At 39.8% G+C, this 14,779-nt stretch overlaps 2 protein-coding genes across 3 annotated transcripts in view; one reads left to right on the forward strand and one right to left on the reverse strand.

Annotated features, from left to right (window-relative positions):
- Positions 1-526, reverse strand: part of LOC138024600 (uncharacterized) — a 3,982-nt gene extending 3,456 nt beyond the window's left edge. The window contains exon 1 of the mRNA XM_068871826.1: positions 480-526. Within this exon, the coding sequence (XP_068727927.1) occupies positions 480-526 (47 nt within the window). The remainder of the gene's footprint in view (positions 1-479) is intronic.
- The window catches only part of LOC138022765 (thioredoxin-like), a 20,984-nt gene extending 9,251 nt beyond the window's left edge, over positions 1-11,733 (forward strand). Inside the window, exons 3-5 of one of the 2 annotated variants that reach the window (XM_068869707.1) lie at positions 622-684; positions 7,581-7,646; positions 11,424-11,733. In XM_068869707.1, the coding sequence (XP_068725808.1) occupies positions 622-684; positions 7,581-7,646; positions 11,424-11,486 (192 nt within the window). In that variant the 3' untranslated portion in view covers positions 11,487-11,733. The remainder of the gene's footprint in view (positions 1-621; positions 685-7,580; positions 7,647-11,423) is intronic. The other variant, XM_068869708.1, reaches the window with a different exon arrangement.
- The last annotated feature ends 3,046 nt before the right edge of the window (positions 11,734-14,779 follow it).

Here is a 14,779-nt window from a genome sequence, read left to right on the forward strand (position 1 = left end):
CACTGAACAGCTGCAAGCATGCACCTTTCAACATTTTTGCCGACTTTACCAGAAAGGCAAGGAAAAGTTAAAGTGCTCCTGTGATGAAACTTCAGATTTCAGAAGTGTGTTTGCTTAACACCTGCCTGGCAAAATTTTGAGCTTAGACTTTTATCCAAAGGCATTTTACTTTGAATGTATGTTACATATTAATTCTGTGGCTTACACAGGCATTGCATTCTTAAATGAGCGAGCCTTTGATGTCATTTTCTCTTCAATCCAGCTCTCTCAAGAACTGAAAGTTAATAATGGTGGACCACTAAATAGGAAAATTCCAGTTTAAATTAAATGAACAGGTTTTTTTTTTTTTAAATCAAGGCTTAAAACTGTGGTCGCGTAGTGTTTAGTTAACATAGTTTTGAAATCCAAAGATCAATTGAGGGTGACTGTCCTAGGACATTTGAGGTGCGAATGGGCTAAGAGATTTCCACTATGCCAACCTTAACCTTCCAATGGAGTTCTTCTTATAGTTCTCTTTTGTGGCCATATTAGAGTTACCATCCAGTTTGTAGAGCTTGTTTTAGCACCACATCAAATCATTGAGCTTTTAGTAACAATCTTTTATATTTTTGTATATTTCAGGACTTAGCAACTAAGCATGCAGGGAAGGCATTCTTTGCAGAAGTCAACGTGGATGAAAATACAGTATGTGTTTTTTTTGCTTTTGTAAAGGGATATACAGGGGTTTCAATAAAACTTTAAGTTGCCGGTTGGTTTGAGTAGAATAACCAACTGTATCAAGAAAGGTCCTTGTGGTCCCTTTCTTTTGGAGTGTCTGTGCGCTCGCCATTTTTAAAAGGATGTTGCTAAGTACAACATTTTAACCCACTTACACCTCAAATGCCCTAGGATGCCCCCCCCCCCCCTCCCTCCCCCATTGAAGAGTAAAATCATCTGGCGTTAGAGTAAAATCTCTGAAGTGTTACTCTCAAGGGTCAATGGGTTAAAAGCAAAATATTGATGATTATGTTCAGACAACTTCACATACTTTTTTGTTAGCTTCACTAATTAACAAATAGATTCCATGTTGCCATGCGTCTGTTCAGTAATAGATCACAGATGGCATCAAAAAAAAAAAGGGGATAAGAACAAAAAATTGGCACACAAGGCGATAGCCGAGTGCATTACTGATGTTCTTAACACACATCTTGACGTCTTCTGTGATCTATTACTGAACAGATGCACAGCAACATGGAATCGATTTGTTTTATATAAGTTATGAAAAATTAAACTTTATTCGCATGCATAAAAGCTGATGCTGACAGCGTCTGTCCTCTAATAGTTATAGATCATAGGCAAAAACCAATCAAAATGTGAGAATAACTTGGGTTATTATATAACACAATACATTACAAAAAAATAAAATAAATAAACAAGTAAATAAATCAAGTGAAGCTATGATCCTCACAGTTACGAAGGCAGTTTTAGCAATTGTATACAGAAGCCTGAAAATTTCATGACTTCAATGGGGTTGAAGGGATCATAGCTTCACTTGATTTCATATCCGCAGTTCACATAATTTTTTTATGATTCATTTCATATCATTTCATCAAGTAAATAAATAACAACAACAACAACAATGTTGCAGGGAACCTGCACCAGCGTGTGCCAATTGCTGCGGACAATGTTATCATTGTCAAAATTAATTTTAATCTTAGGTTCGAAAGAATCTGTTTTTATTTATTTCAATTTGGGGAAAAAAGCAGCCAATGCTTTTTGTGGGCTCTCAGTACTTATTGAAACCACTAATTGATGTATGGTTCTCCTCGAAAGTAGCAGCGGTGGGTAAACACAAATACAGCGTACTTGAGGATTGATTGATTAGCAAAACTACAGCGAAATACCATTGTCTCCTGGAATACAGCAACTGGAGCGTGGAAAAAACGCAGAATATAGTAACGTGAGGTATGCGGCAAATATTGTCTCTGTTTCCCTGAACTAAAAACGAACAATTATTTACAAGTGTTATGCGGATGGAAGAACCAAAGCCAGAAACCTTTGTGATCCTTTGTTTATTTTAAAGTTGATTGAATCCTACTGAGAAATTTGCGAACTGAGTTAAGTCATTTACGCCTGTGAGTATCTATTCGAAAAATACATGTCAAAACCCGATTAAAATTGTTGCAGCTTATTTTTGTTTAGTTGCGTAACCAGCATGTAATCTGAACAACTAAATGTAATGAACTTTTGATCTCATGTTACGTGTCGTTTTTGCATGAGAGGGCTACTGAATTGCAAACGTTTTTTTAACTATCCACACCCCTCAAAGTAATGGCTTCCCAAAAGTAGCGGTACTCCTGTCTAACGCCAAATGATTTTACTCATCAACTGGGGGTGTCCTGGTCCTTTCTGCTCCAGTAATTAACTCCTTAACTGCTGAGAGTGAGACTGAACAGATTTTATTCCCCCCCCCCCCCCCCCTCCCCTTTCACATGACTTCATCAAAATTAAGAAACGGTCCAGATAAGAACTACCCTGCGAGCAGAGTCTCTTTCGATCTTCCTAGATAACTCGGGAAGAAGAAAATAGACTCTGCCAGCCGGCTCGACATTTCGTGTTGAGCATGCGTTAAAAATTCAAACGTATTCGGGAGTCAGTCACGCGTGACTAGTTACCGCAAATCCACAAAACCAAAACAAACAGTAGCGGATATTTTCGAACAACTCTGGCAAACACACGACAACCAAGGAATCATTTCCTCAAGATAGTTCAAGTTTTAAATTGCCATTTTAATTTTTACTGAAAAAATTAGTAGGTTTCAATTCTGGTAAACTAGCTTCTGTAACCGACATACGGAAAAATTCTCATGGGAATTTAGACAGTTTAAAAATTGCCACGCTGTTGTAAATTTAAAAAATATTGATGACGCGTGGCGATTGATCATGCGCACAAATAAAAAAAAACAGGTTTGGTAAGTTGAAACTGGACTGAATCATCCATTTCTTTGGATGAGCGGCAAATCAAAGAAAGTCGAGCCGGCTGGCAGAGTCTATTTTCTTCTTCCCGACTTATCTAGGAAGATCGAAAGAGACTCTGCTCGCAGGGTAGATAAGAACGATAGCAACAACAGCAACGAACATATTGGAATTCAATTGGTATGCAAAAAGGTGATAACTTTTCTATTGTCTGTACTTACTTCTGATTGGCTTAAACAGCAAAAGTTAACAAAACTTCATAAAAGCAGTATTATATTCATCCTTACTTTCCAACCATCTTCCATCTTTCATCTGGTCTCAGTTGAAATGAATTCCACAGAAATCGTATGTGGGGAACATGTAAAATTGGAAACGTTTCGTGGCTTTTGTTTCAACTCTTGTGATTGGTCAAAATCTTTTAACGCAAAAAAATACCCTTTCAAAGTGGGCTGTAAATGAATTTTATTGCGTTTACGGCTTTCCTGTAGGTTTATGCATTCTCTGTGTAAAAATGATAACATTTCTATGTGGGGAAAGCCCCGTTGCCGCATAACAAAGGAAATTGCTATCCACCTTACACGGATCATTACTTTAAAAAAATAAGGAATTATCAATAGGCCATTTCCGAGTTCGTGTCTGCCTCCTCTTCAAAGAGAGTCTAAGTGCGGAGTTTTTCTTATGAAAATTAGTTTTCATTCATATGTAAAGTAGAACTAATTACCACGACAAAAGTTTGCACTTAGACTCGCTTTGAAGAGGAGGCAGACGTGAACTCGGAAATGGCCTATTGTTTTGAAATTTTAGTTTACTCTGTAGTTACAACACAACGCTTTTTAAATTTAAAAACCTGTTTCGACAGAAACTTATGTCATCTTCAGTTTAAATTACAAAGTACAGAGTTGAATATAATTATAGTGTGAACCAAAATGCTAATTGACTAGAAGAACAAAAGGAAACATGACGATGTAAAGTATTACACAGAAAGTTTTAAATTAACATGATAAAGTTGATGATTAAGTGTAGGTTTCTCCCATTGAAAACTGAAGATGACAGAAGTTTCTGTCGAAACATGTTTTTGAGTGTTGTGTTGTTTATCAAAATATTGATATGTCTGCTACTATCCAGACCTTTTAGTTGAGTTAGTTATTAGAACAGCTGAAGACCTATCTTTTCACAAATTTTCAGTTTGATAGGATTTTTCGTCTTGTGATAAAGCAAGGTTGAATTTCTAGGCTTTTGCGTGACACGATAATAAATTGCTGCCGAGAATACTGTCACGTGGGTTAAAAAGTGACTTATCCGCTGAGATTTTGCAATCTGAACAGTCCTTGTATGAGAACAAGCACTCATATAGAAAATAATAAAGTATTCTCGTTTGTGTCAGGATGTGGTCACTTGTGATGTAGATCGCAATGTTTCGACTGCATACTGCTAGTCTTCAGCAGGCAATGAGGTCGACTCGTTGCGCATCACCTTTTAAGCAGGATGCTTCGCTGTGATTGGTTGGTTTTCAGCAGCTGTGATTGGTGCATTTCGATCATCACTGTTTCTGTGTTGTTCATTTGGTGGTCCACTGTCTTACGGTTCTGCTGTTGTTGTGTTTCTTGATCGTGGGCATCCATGCTTCCGGGATTTCTATTTCACTATCCCTGTTGATGTTGTTAGGGTGAAGTCTTATGTGAATAGCCTTTTTGACCCTGCGTTTGTACCAATGAAAATCACGATCAATAAACTTTACTTCGTTCCAAAGCGGGTTGTGTGCGGTGTTGTTAGCGTGTTCTGAAACCGTGGAGGTCTGGGTACGGGCGAGCCGGATGTCTCGTTCATGTTCTTTGATTCTATCTTGCATAGGTCTTCCAGTCTCGCCTATGTAGAATTTACCGCATTCACAGGGAATCCTGTAAACCACACCATCTTGTTTATTCGGCTCCACAGCGTCTTTCGGTCGTAGTGGATGGGATCTTAACGTAGTCTCCGACTTGAAAACAGCGCGTTTGCCTTGTTGCTGTAGGCAGCGGCGAAGTTGTTCGGATAGGGTAAAACCGCAGTAAACTTGTACTCGACCGTGGGCTCAGCACTGCTACTCGGCTTTCCTGGTCTTGGTGACTTTCTGCAAGAAAGAAAGAGGGTAACCATTAGAGACAAGAACAGAAGACAGATGCTTCTTCTCCTTGGAGATAACAGAGGGTTTTGTTACGAGACGTTTGGCGCACTTTACAATACCGCGTTTTACTGATTCCGGGAGGTGGGAATCATACCCTAAGTACTGATCGGTGTGCGTAGGCTTCCAGTATACGCTGGTGGTGAGGCGGCCGTCTTGTTCTCTTGAAACTGCGGTGTCAAGGAAAGTGAGTTTGTAGTCGTTCACTGTCTCCATGGTGAAACGAATGGAAGGCTACTGGTTGTTCAGATGCTGTAAGAAGCTATCAACGTTTCCGCGATCCGGGATGGTGAATGTGTCGTTAATGTAGCGTTTCCAGATCCTAGGTTTGTAGGCCGAAGTAGTTATCTACATCTACATCTACATGTCCCAGCACTCGGCTAAGTCCCGTTTTGACTTGTGGCTGTTTCCGCTTAGGTGGTCTCATACACCACAAGCCTTTTTAGAGACATCACCGCCAAGCCGGACACGTCTGCTGGAGAGAACAGGACAGCCACAACACCGGGGACACCCGTAGATTCAAGGCGGCTGTTTGTGTCGAGGTCTGATTTTGTTGTAAACGGCCTCTGATAGATATTCGCTTCTCCTCAAGGTTAGTAGCTTTTCGGACAACTTCCAGGTCAGACAGTCTGTATGGTCTTTGTTGAGCAGCTGGTACGGTCTGTTCTCGATAAGGGTACACATCTTAGTGTGATAGGTGTCGGTATCCATGACTACGCTGGTGCGCCCTTTGTCCGCTGGGAGCACCATGAAGGACTCGTCCTCTTTTAAGCGTTTAAGGGCGTCTTGCATTTCTTTCGTGATGTTGGGTTCTGGTGGTTCTGTCTGTTGGAAGGTTTTCAGCTGCTGAAAACCAACATATCAAATCATATATCATATATCTTTCTTTACCCTCGGATTTTAGAGTAGCTTGGTGTAGCTAATATCTCCGAGCATTTACCCTCCCAACCATGATACAACACAGAAGACAGACCACAACACCGGGAACCTACATGCCCTACTCTTTGCGACAAGTGTGTGGGTTCTTTTACGTCCCACAGGATTATGAACATTGAAGGGTTATGAGACGGGACCTCCGGCTTATCGTCCTTGTCCGAGAAGACTGGAGAGTCTAACCATTTGCAGATGTAATTACAAAGGCAACACTTTCTCCTCAGTTATTTAAAGACCCTGAGTGGTTGTCCGGCCGGAGTTGAACTCAACCAACTGAGCCACCGGTGCGCGGTCTACTCCTACTTAAAAGGTGACGCGTAACCAGTCGACCAGGTCGCGATCTACATCACAAGTTACCACATCGAGAGACAAACGAGAATACTTTATTATTATTGTACTTCACCACGATGAATAACAGCAACCTTTTTTACGACACTCGTATAGATGTTTGTGAGCTCCCAGAAGACGACTACGGGCTTTTTATAGCAAAAGTCGATGACACATGTTTTGTTAGCTTCCGGTCGCCATATTTGTGCCCCTCAGAGAGACACAAACTTGGCGTCTCCATACAATGCCTTATAAATTTGAGTAAAACATTTCTTCGAATATCTCCCGCATGAAACATCGCACAGACCTGAACCTTTGCGAGACTGTTTGAATATTCATCCTCTTTTATCTCTTTGATTCTTGACTTTATTTGTTGAATGGTTTTGATGATGGTTTGACAGTGAAAACCGGCAATTCTATTCATCAACTGGGGGTGTCCTGGGGCGTCCTGGGGCGTCCTGGGGTCCCTGTGGATTGAATGGGTTAAATGATTTAATTTTCAGTGGATAATTGACTGTCTCATATCACTGCAGGTTTTTCTTCAAGATCTTAAGTACATGTACAATGTAGCTGGAGTTATCTGAGTTGATTGAGGGCCTCTTATGATGGCCTTTAGTCTGTTGATTTTTGGAAAGTTAGGGGGGTATGCTCCCTCGGAAAATGTTTGGAAAATGAATTCCGGAAAATAAAACATTTTGTGGCATTTTGAGCCTTAAAACATTGATAGTATAGGCATAAAAAAAATCCAGAATTTTACTGTGAAATGATCTTGGTCAAAGAAAGACAGAACTTTACAGCTCAAGGCGTCGTCCCCTTCCCTTGTTATTGCCGTAGATTAGAAGAGAAGGAAGCGAAACATTGTAGAGTAGCTGGCAAACCTCACCAGCTGACAGTCTGCTCTTATTTACCACCCTATAGTGTTTTGATTCTGTGTTCTGCCATTTGAATTTTCATTCAAAAGTGGTTACTTTTGGCCTAGGATCAGAGTGGAAATGCTCCTTTATTGTATGCAAACCATGCATTTGAGAGTTTGCGTACTACCTCAGCCATGTTTGCATTCTTCTTGTGAGCATGTGTTTACTTTTAGAGTATTAAGACGGAATTTTCCCTTTCAGACCTTTTGATCATCATAGCCTTCTTAAAGAGTTGTTCTGTTCTTTATTTCGTTTTTCACCTTTATATTAAATGTAATGTTGTTTAAACAGGAAACTGCAGAGAGCGAGGCTATATCTGCAATGCCAACTTTCAAGCTTTACAAAGACGGTAAAAAGGTAATGTATGACTGTTTGAAAACTTATGTACCAGTTGTATTGATCATCAGATACAGGAATTGACCCTTTAACGAGACAAATCATGCCCTTAAACAAAATAAAATCTGTGTTGCTCTTAGGAGTGAAAGGTCCAATCCGTCACTTGACTTTTATAATGACCTCATGCAAATGCCATGAAATTTATGTGAAAATATTGATAACTGTAACAAGAAAGAACAGTTGTCATCATTGTCATTATAATCAATTCGTATAACTACATGGGTGATTATTGAAAATTCTCTGCGCTGATTGGTTGCACTTGATGTGATTATTACGCAATAATCACCTATCCGGTTTTTTACTGGGTTGCCAAACCCAGTCGGAATCTGGGTTTCATTTCGTGTTTTTTTTTTTATTTTTAGTTTTTTCTATTATTTTTTTTTCTGTGTCGGGAAAAGTCTTGTCTGTCACTCCCCTTCTAAGTGGTGTCTTTGTGCATAGAGTCTTCTGTGCGTATTTTGTTAGGTTTGAGGGGGTTGGGGTAATGCGTAGGTTTCCCTGGTGCACACAGGAAAACATTTAATTATTAAACCTGCAATGGCGTCGAAAGTCATTGTAACGCGCATGGCGTTTTAGTACATCTTTAAACAAAATAGACCCTTATGGAGCTCAAGAATGGAACGTCAATTGGATAAATAAGACAGGCGGCGAAAAGTAAATGTCTGGAATCTTAAAAGCGAGGAGTAATGGACTTCGACAACAACTATCGCCCGTCGAGCCGAAATCAAAGTGAGCTGTATTTCTAATAATATTTTACCAAGTGTGCCGTTATGTAGAACACTGAAACCAAATGGAAAATACTCTGGTAACTTATGGGTTCAACAAAGACAGAGAAAGAATCGAACACCTTAAGTGGATCAGTGATCTCTGTTCTCTGCACAGTCTTCAGGTAAAAAAAAATAATTGGAAATGTGACAGCCAAGAATTTTTTGAAAGAAAGATTGCCTCTAATAGCAAATATGTTGTTTGTTTCAAAAAATATTTCGCTGGAAAAGGTGGCCTTTATGAATTCATCATGTTTTGTAATATGCGAGCTTAACTGGATAGTTTTTATGGCAATAGTAAAGCATTTTCGTGTCAAAATGAGGTCAGCGTCTTTCTGTTGTGTTAACTTAATTAAATATACCATGACTCGCGAGTTTGTATTTGCCCTCTGCTGTAAACTTGGTTTCCACTCTCAAAATTACCTCCAGAACCTACTTTTGGCGTAAAGTAAGCTTTTAGAATGATGTTCTTGTCTTCTGTGGTGATACTTGACAATTCGAGAACATTTTGTGAAAAAATATTTATAACGGGTCACACGCGCAACTTGATCGCCCGATTATGCATAACATCCACTTGGCCTTTTGACATCCCATTGAAAAAAACTATAAAATATTCGCAGACCGGTCGATTTCTCTGAAATTTAAAAGTGTGATTGCTAACGAATAGAGAAAGATTTTCACAATAACTAAAAATTCCTGTGTTAAGCATGGAAATTCGACGAAGAGGTAAATGTGACTAAATTGTTGCGTGCGTTGCTATTTTTGTGTTTTGATTGTCCAAATTTTGACAGAGAATATTAAATCATGAAAAAATATCTACGGAATACGGATAGATCGTTAAAAAATCTTTATTTTTAGCGGTTATTTGAACGTAAAAGATGGAGCGCTTGACGAGAAGTAATATTTTTGTTGATATTTGAAAGAAAAAAAATAATTTCGCGGGAATCAGGACGCGGTGAAAATGATTTAACAAATTTGCATACGTGCGTTGTAATGTGATACGCGAGGAGACAGGAATTTTATTTCTCTGACAAATGATTTTGTCATTGTAGTGTAAAATGATGTTTATTTGGGAAGGCAACAATATTTCTTTAACTTCCTGGTTAATTCAATTTATTGCTACGACTTACTAGCGCGAAGATTGTTTACATGAAACTCACGCTTTTTGCGAATTTGGAGTGTCATGAAGTTACATAATTATTTGCGTGACAATATATCCCTTTACTCTCACACAAAAACATTCAGATAGTAACAAACTTCATATTTATTAACCATTTCTTCTGCTTTTGTGCTTGTCAGCATTGTGATTTGTGATAATTCGCAAGTCTGTTTTTGTATCTCATAGATGTTCAGATTTTCAATTACATGGCCGCTCAACCTCGCGATTGTGTAAATAGTTCACCCTGAAGTCACAATAGATACGTTTCTCAGGAACCCGACAAAGAAGGCTTCCTGACCCGACAGATGAAATGTAAATATTCAGTTAAATAATACAACAAAATTAACCAAAGACGGAAGTTTCTTGGCTAAAAAGTAGTTTGTTTTACTCTGAAAACGACGAACGATTAACATTCTTTCCCGAAGTTCATTCAGTTGACACAAGGTGATCACGTGCACCTTTACTCAAAAGCGTGTTTCTTACCTTTAAACTGAAATTATTACCAAAGTTTAAAAAGCTAAGGGGGTGTTTACATGATACCGGTACGAGTTTCATTCTGGTACGAGTTATCAATTTCATACCGCGTTTACATGGACGACACCGACGATTACCGGACGCCATCTTGACGAATATTGAGAAATACAACGCATGAGTCAATAGTACCAGTACACAACTACTTGACGACTCGTACTTGAATGGGAGTCAATGTAGCGTTTACTTGATATCGTTATAACTTTTCATACCGTTATGAGAATTTCGATCCGGTACAACTACCGGGATGAACTCATACCGGTATGAGTTGTACTGGTATGAGATTTTTCACCGGTATCATGTAAACAAATACAGAGCGATAAGTAAGAACCGGGATGAACTCGTACCAGAATGAAACTCGTACCGGTATCATGTAAACACCCCCTAAAAGACCTCAAAATGGGACAGGATATTACAAAATAATTAAAGTTGTGAACGTGTGAACCAAAGGGCCTCTGCTGGCGCGACATTGTTGGTGACCCTCAAATGGTCTTAATGACCCCCCACTTGAAAAAATTAACTGGAACCCTGCAGTTCAATACCACCTAATTCAAAGCCTTCTGTTTTTGTGTAACACGTACCACAGGCAACCCAGTGTAGGCTTTTATATAGCGTCTTTTTTTTTTTTTTTTTTTTTTTTTTCAAAATGGCCGCAAGCCATTTTGTCGAGGTGACAGACGAGGTCAAAGAAAATGCATATTTTTCAAATAATCACCAATGTAATTATACTAAAACAATATTACTCACCTCAGGTTCAGTGAATATCGGGAAATAAAATTCTTGACATCCACCAATATTCACCTCGCCTTCAGCGAATCATTGTTAATTATGACGAAATTGAAACTGAAATTGCCTGAGCCATGGAAATATGAGGGTAATTTCGGCAAAGGTGAAGGAAATGGCCTTCTTTGGACAGTTTGCTTAAAGCCTTTACTAGCAGTTAAAATTTGACCTTTTAGAGCGAGTTTGAATCGAGTGTCGTAAAACCGAAACCAAAGTAATTACTTTGGCCAATCAAAAAGGACGGAGACAATCCAGTAAACCAATCAAGACTCGAAGTAATTACAAGTAGCCGACACAAAGCGCGGGAAAATGTGCACGCGCGAGCCACGGTTGGTTTTGGTTTCACTTCTGATTGGTTGAAAAAGTGGCGCGAGAACTTTGAACCAATCACTGAGTGAAGTAATGCAAAACCAAAGCAATTCGCTAATTACTTTTGACACTCAGTTGAAAACCGCTCTATATTATAAATTGTTATTTGTAATTTTTTCCTTATTTTTATAGGTTGCTGAGCTGACTGGTGCAAATGAGAGTAAACTTGCAGAATTGATTACACTAAGTTTGTAGAATTAAGAAAAGCAAAATTTTACTTCTGTGGTATTGAAATATTGTGTTTCCAGCATGATTCATGGGCTAGAAATTGCCTTCATAAAAATGGGAAGTTTGAAAACTACCATTCAAGGGGCTTTCGTAGTGGGAAGAGTTTCTCTGTATACCCTTGGAAGATTGCTTGCTTTTTCAGAGTAATGCGTAGGCCAAAGTATGGTTGTACCTCATTTGAACACTTTTTTTAAAAACTACTTCTTACATTGAACCATTGTACGTTCTATAATGTTTATCAAGATCCGTTGTTGCCCAAAATCCACTTAGTTAGATGCAACCCGAATGAAACCACAACAGTGATTATGAAGTCCGAAAAAGGCAAGAACTGGTTTGAAACCCTCAAGATCCTTGAAGGTGCATGTGCTGTGCGAGTTTAGCAGGTTTTCCTTTCTGGGTTATGCATTTGCCATACAATTAGTATTCTTGCAAAAATAGCGAACCACTTTTGTGAGAATTTTACAAACATCGGCTCCATTCTTGCTGAAGAAATATTCCAGCGTCGGGGAGCGCATATTAGGGAGCTTACGAAACGAGGACGACGACGGCTACGAGGACTTCATTTAAAAATACGAGTTCGCGTTATTCATATCACTACGAAACTATTTTATGTCGTTTCGCGTTAAAAATGTGTAGTAACTGTCGAGGAATTAAACTGGTATGAGTGAGTTGGAAGCGTAGAGAGAGAACTGAAAATTCATCGTCATGTGCTAACGTCCTCCACAGAACCTTGAATTTGGTCATTTCACGTCGTCATTTAGGAGATGACGGCAAAAAAATGTACCAAAATGTAAAACGCACGTGCAGAGCGTGCAGTGCCATTGTTTTTGCTCACTTAACCTATTGTTTTGTAGCGTCGTCGTTGCCGTCGGCGTCGTCGTTTCGTAAGCTCCCTATTTTCCTTTTTCAACGACCTTATCGTGCAGGAAATCATTGCATTGACACTTACTCTGTGCCCAGGAGCAGACACGCAGGTTATGGTATAAAATTATGCTCTAAACTATTGGAAATCGTTGATTACGGTCGTGTTCTTGAAGGCATTTTATATCAAAGCGAGGTTGGGTTTGGGGGAAAAAATCACTTTACATCCCCATGCTTTGATACATCTCTGACAAAATATCGTCAGCCATCGACGCAAGTGGATATGCGGTTAGCCATTTTTCTTGCCGTATCGAATGGTTGAATGCGGTTAATTTCGTTATTTTGTTTGTTCGAGCATTTTGGAATTCGTGGTGTGGCTCTTGGTTGCAAGAAAAATAGTCTCTTTAGACGGGCTCAGTATATTTGTTCAATTTAGTAGGCGTCCCCGATGGAATCTGATCGTCTTGGTGAAAATAGTCTTGAGAAGGACTCAACGGTTGGCAGTGACTGACGTTTCGATAACCTGAGCGGAAGTCATCTTCAGAGTCAAGTGACGTTTGGAAATTCAAACAAATGTGGCGATGCTCTGGTCTGTGTTGTGTTAATGGACGTCGTCTAAACCCGTGAAGTATGGTGTTCTCAATACTGTACTCTCGGCTTTCTTGCCTTTTTATTGTATATTTGATATTTTACATTTCTCTGATCGTCTTTGATGTTATTCTTTTCGCTGATGGTACAAACTTCACTGTTTTTCTCTCTCACAAAAAGACCCAGTCTGCTTTCTTTGACAGGCTCACCGACTGGTTCAAAAAGTCGTCTTTCGTGGCTTTTAAGACAAGGCAAAAGCGAAACGCACCTGATATTTCCGTTTGTCTGAACAACTGTCAAATCAAATGTACCAAAGAGGCCTTTTTCCTTGGTGTACTTTAGGACTATTCACCTTACCTGGAAACCATACATTTCTCTGGCTGCCTGTCTTGACGTCCGCCAAGTTAAGGTTACCGAAGCATTAATATTTTATTCCTGGAAACAGTGGATGCTTTCCGTTAAGCCAAAATTTTCGGAAATTCCGATCAGAAGTCAAATGGAAAGGTAGGTTTCGGTTTGGTCCGACCGGAATTTTTCGGACCACCTCTAAAGGTCGGTCAAACGGAAATTATAATGGGAAGCACCCAGTATTATGATTTCTAGCCAGAAGTGACTCTGATGTAAGAAGGATTACCAACTTCGCTTATGTTATTTCATTGGCATCACCTTTTTGTGACGACAGACATGCAAACCGTCAGCATCCCACGTGATTCGTCCTCTGAGGAGGGTGGGGGTCGTACGCTTGATGCATTACTACTTTTCTGATCTGTCAAAAACATGGAGTGAAGACCGTGTGACCAAAATTAAAGCGATATTACTGACAGAGGGATTGATACGCGGTTCATAACTGATGGAAGTCTTTAAGTGGCCAGTGTATTTGTTCTAAAACGTACCCACCATTTTGTTGCTGTATGCAGCCCAAACGCGGAAACGCTATCTGCCGAGATTTTCTCTCTAGTCCTTTCCTGTAAAAGTAACTCCCTCGCAATTGTTGTGCGCCACCAACAAGATTTCGAAATTTGACGATAGTAGGATTATCGCATGGACAGGTCGAGTTACACGGCTAGAGATGCCCATGATTTTTATCACTAGTGTCAGATCTGGATGTCAGTATGTTAAAGGGATGGCTGCTAAGCCAGAAATCAGTGCAAAACAAACTCGCCCTCCTAGTTACCATTCCTAGCAGTTTGCGAAGGCGGAAGGTCGACACGATCTGGGCCGATAGCATGTAAGGTGCCTTTGGAAGCCGCAAAACACCGGAGACCCCCGGTGTTTTGGTCTGCTCTCCTTTCACATACATGCGTGGGTTGGGTGGGGGAGATCAAATATGGACTGATGGCGGCTGCCAGAGGCGCCTTTACAAGCTGGCGTCCGATCTCACCGTAGAAAAGGAATAGACCTATTTACAGTTGTGTGCTTAGTTACCTGGCCTTTAAATGAAAGTGAGGCTGGTGTTGACCTTGTTATGATACAGACCTCTCTCTCCTTTTCTTATGAATGATGTTGTTGTCATGCTAATTAGTAAGAATTTACATAAAAGCAGTGAGGTTTCTATCAAAATAAGGTCAACTCCACGCTCACTTTCATTCATAGGCCAGGTAGCTAAGTACACAACTGTAATGGACTATGGTAAACCGCCGCGAGACTCTGTGATAACCATAAAACGGTAATCCCCGAGCACTGAACCACAGTCAGATATGATTAGGTGAGGAAACCCCGGAGAAAAATCCTCGAATCAGGTTGACATCGACTTAAGGAAATTCCTTAGTATTGCATTGCGCATCCCTACTGCGCACGATTTTCGCGTCGTT

Source organism: Montipora capricornis, chromosome 11, assembly GCF_036669925.1.
Source record: "Montipora capricornis isolate CH-2021 chromosome 11, ASM3666992v2, whole genome shotgun sequence".
NCBI classification, from domain to species: domain Eukaryota; kingdom Metazoa; phylum Cnidaria; class Anthozoa; order Scleractinia; family Acroporidae; genus Montipora; species Montipora capricornis.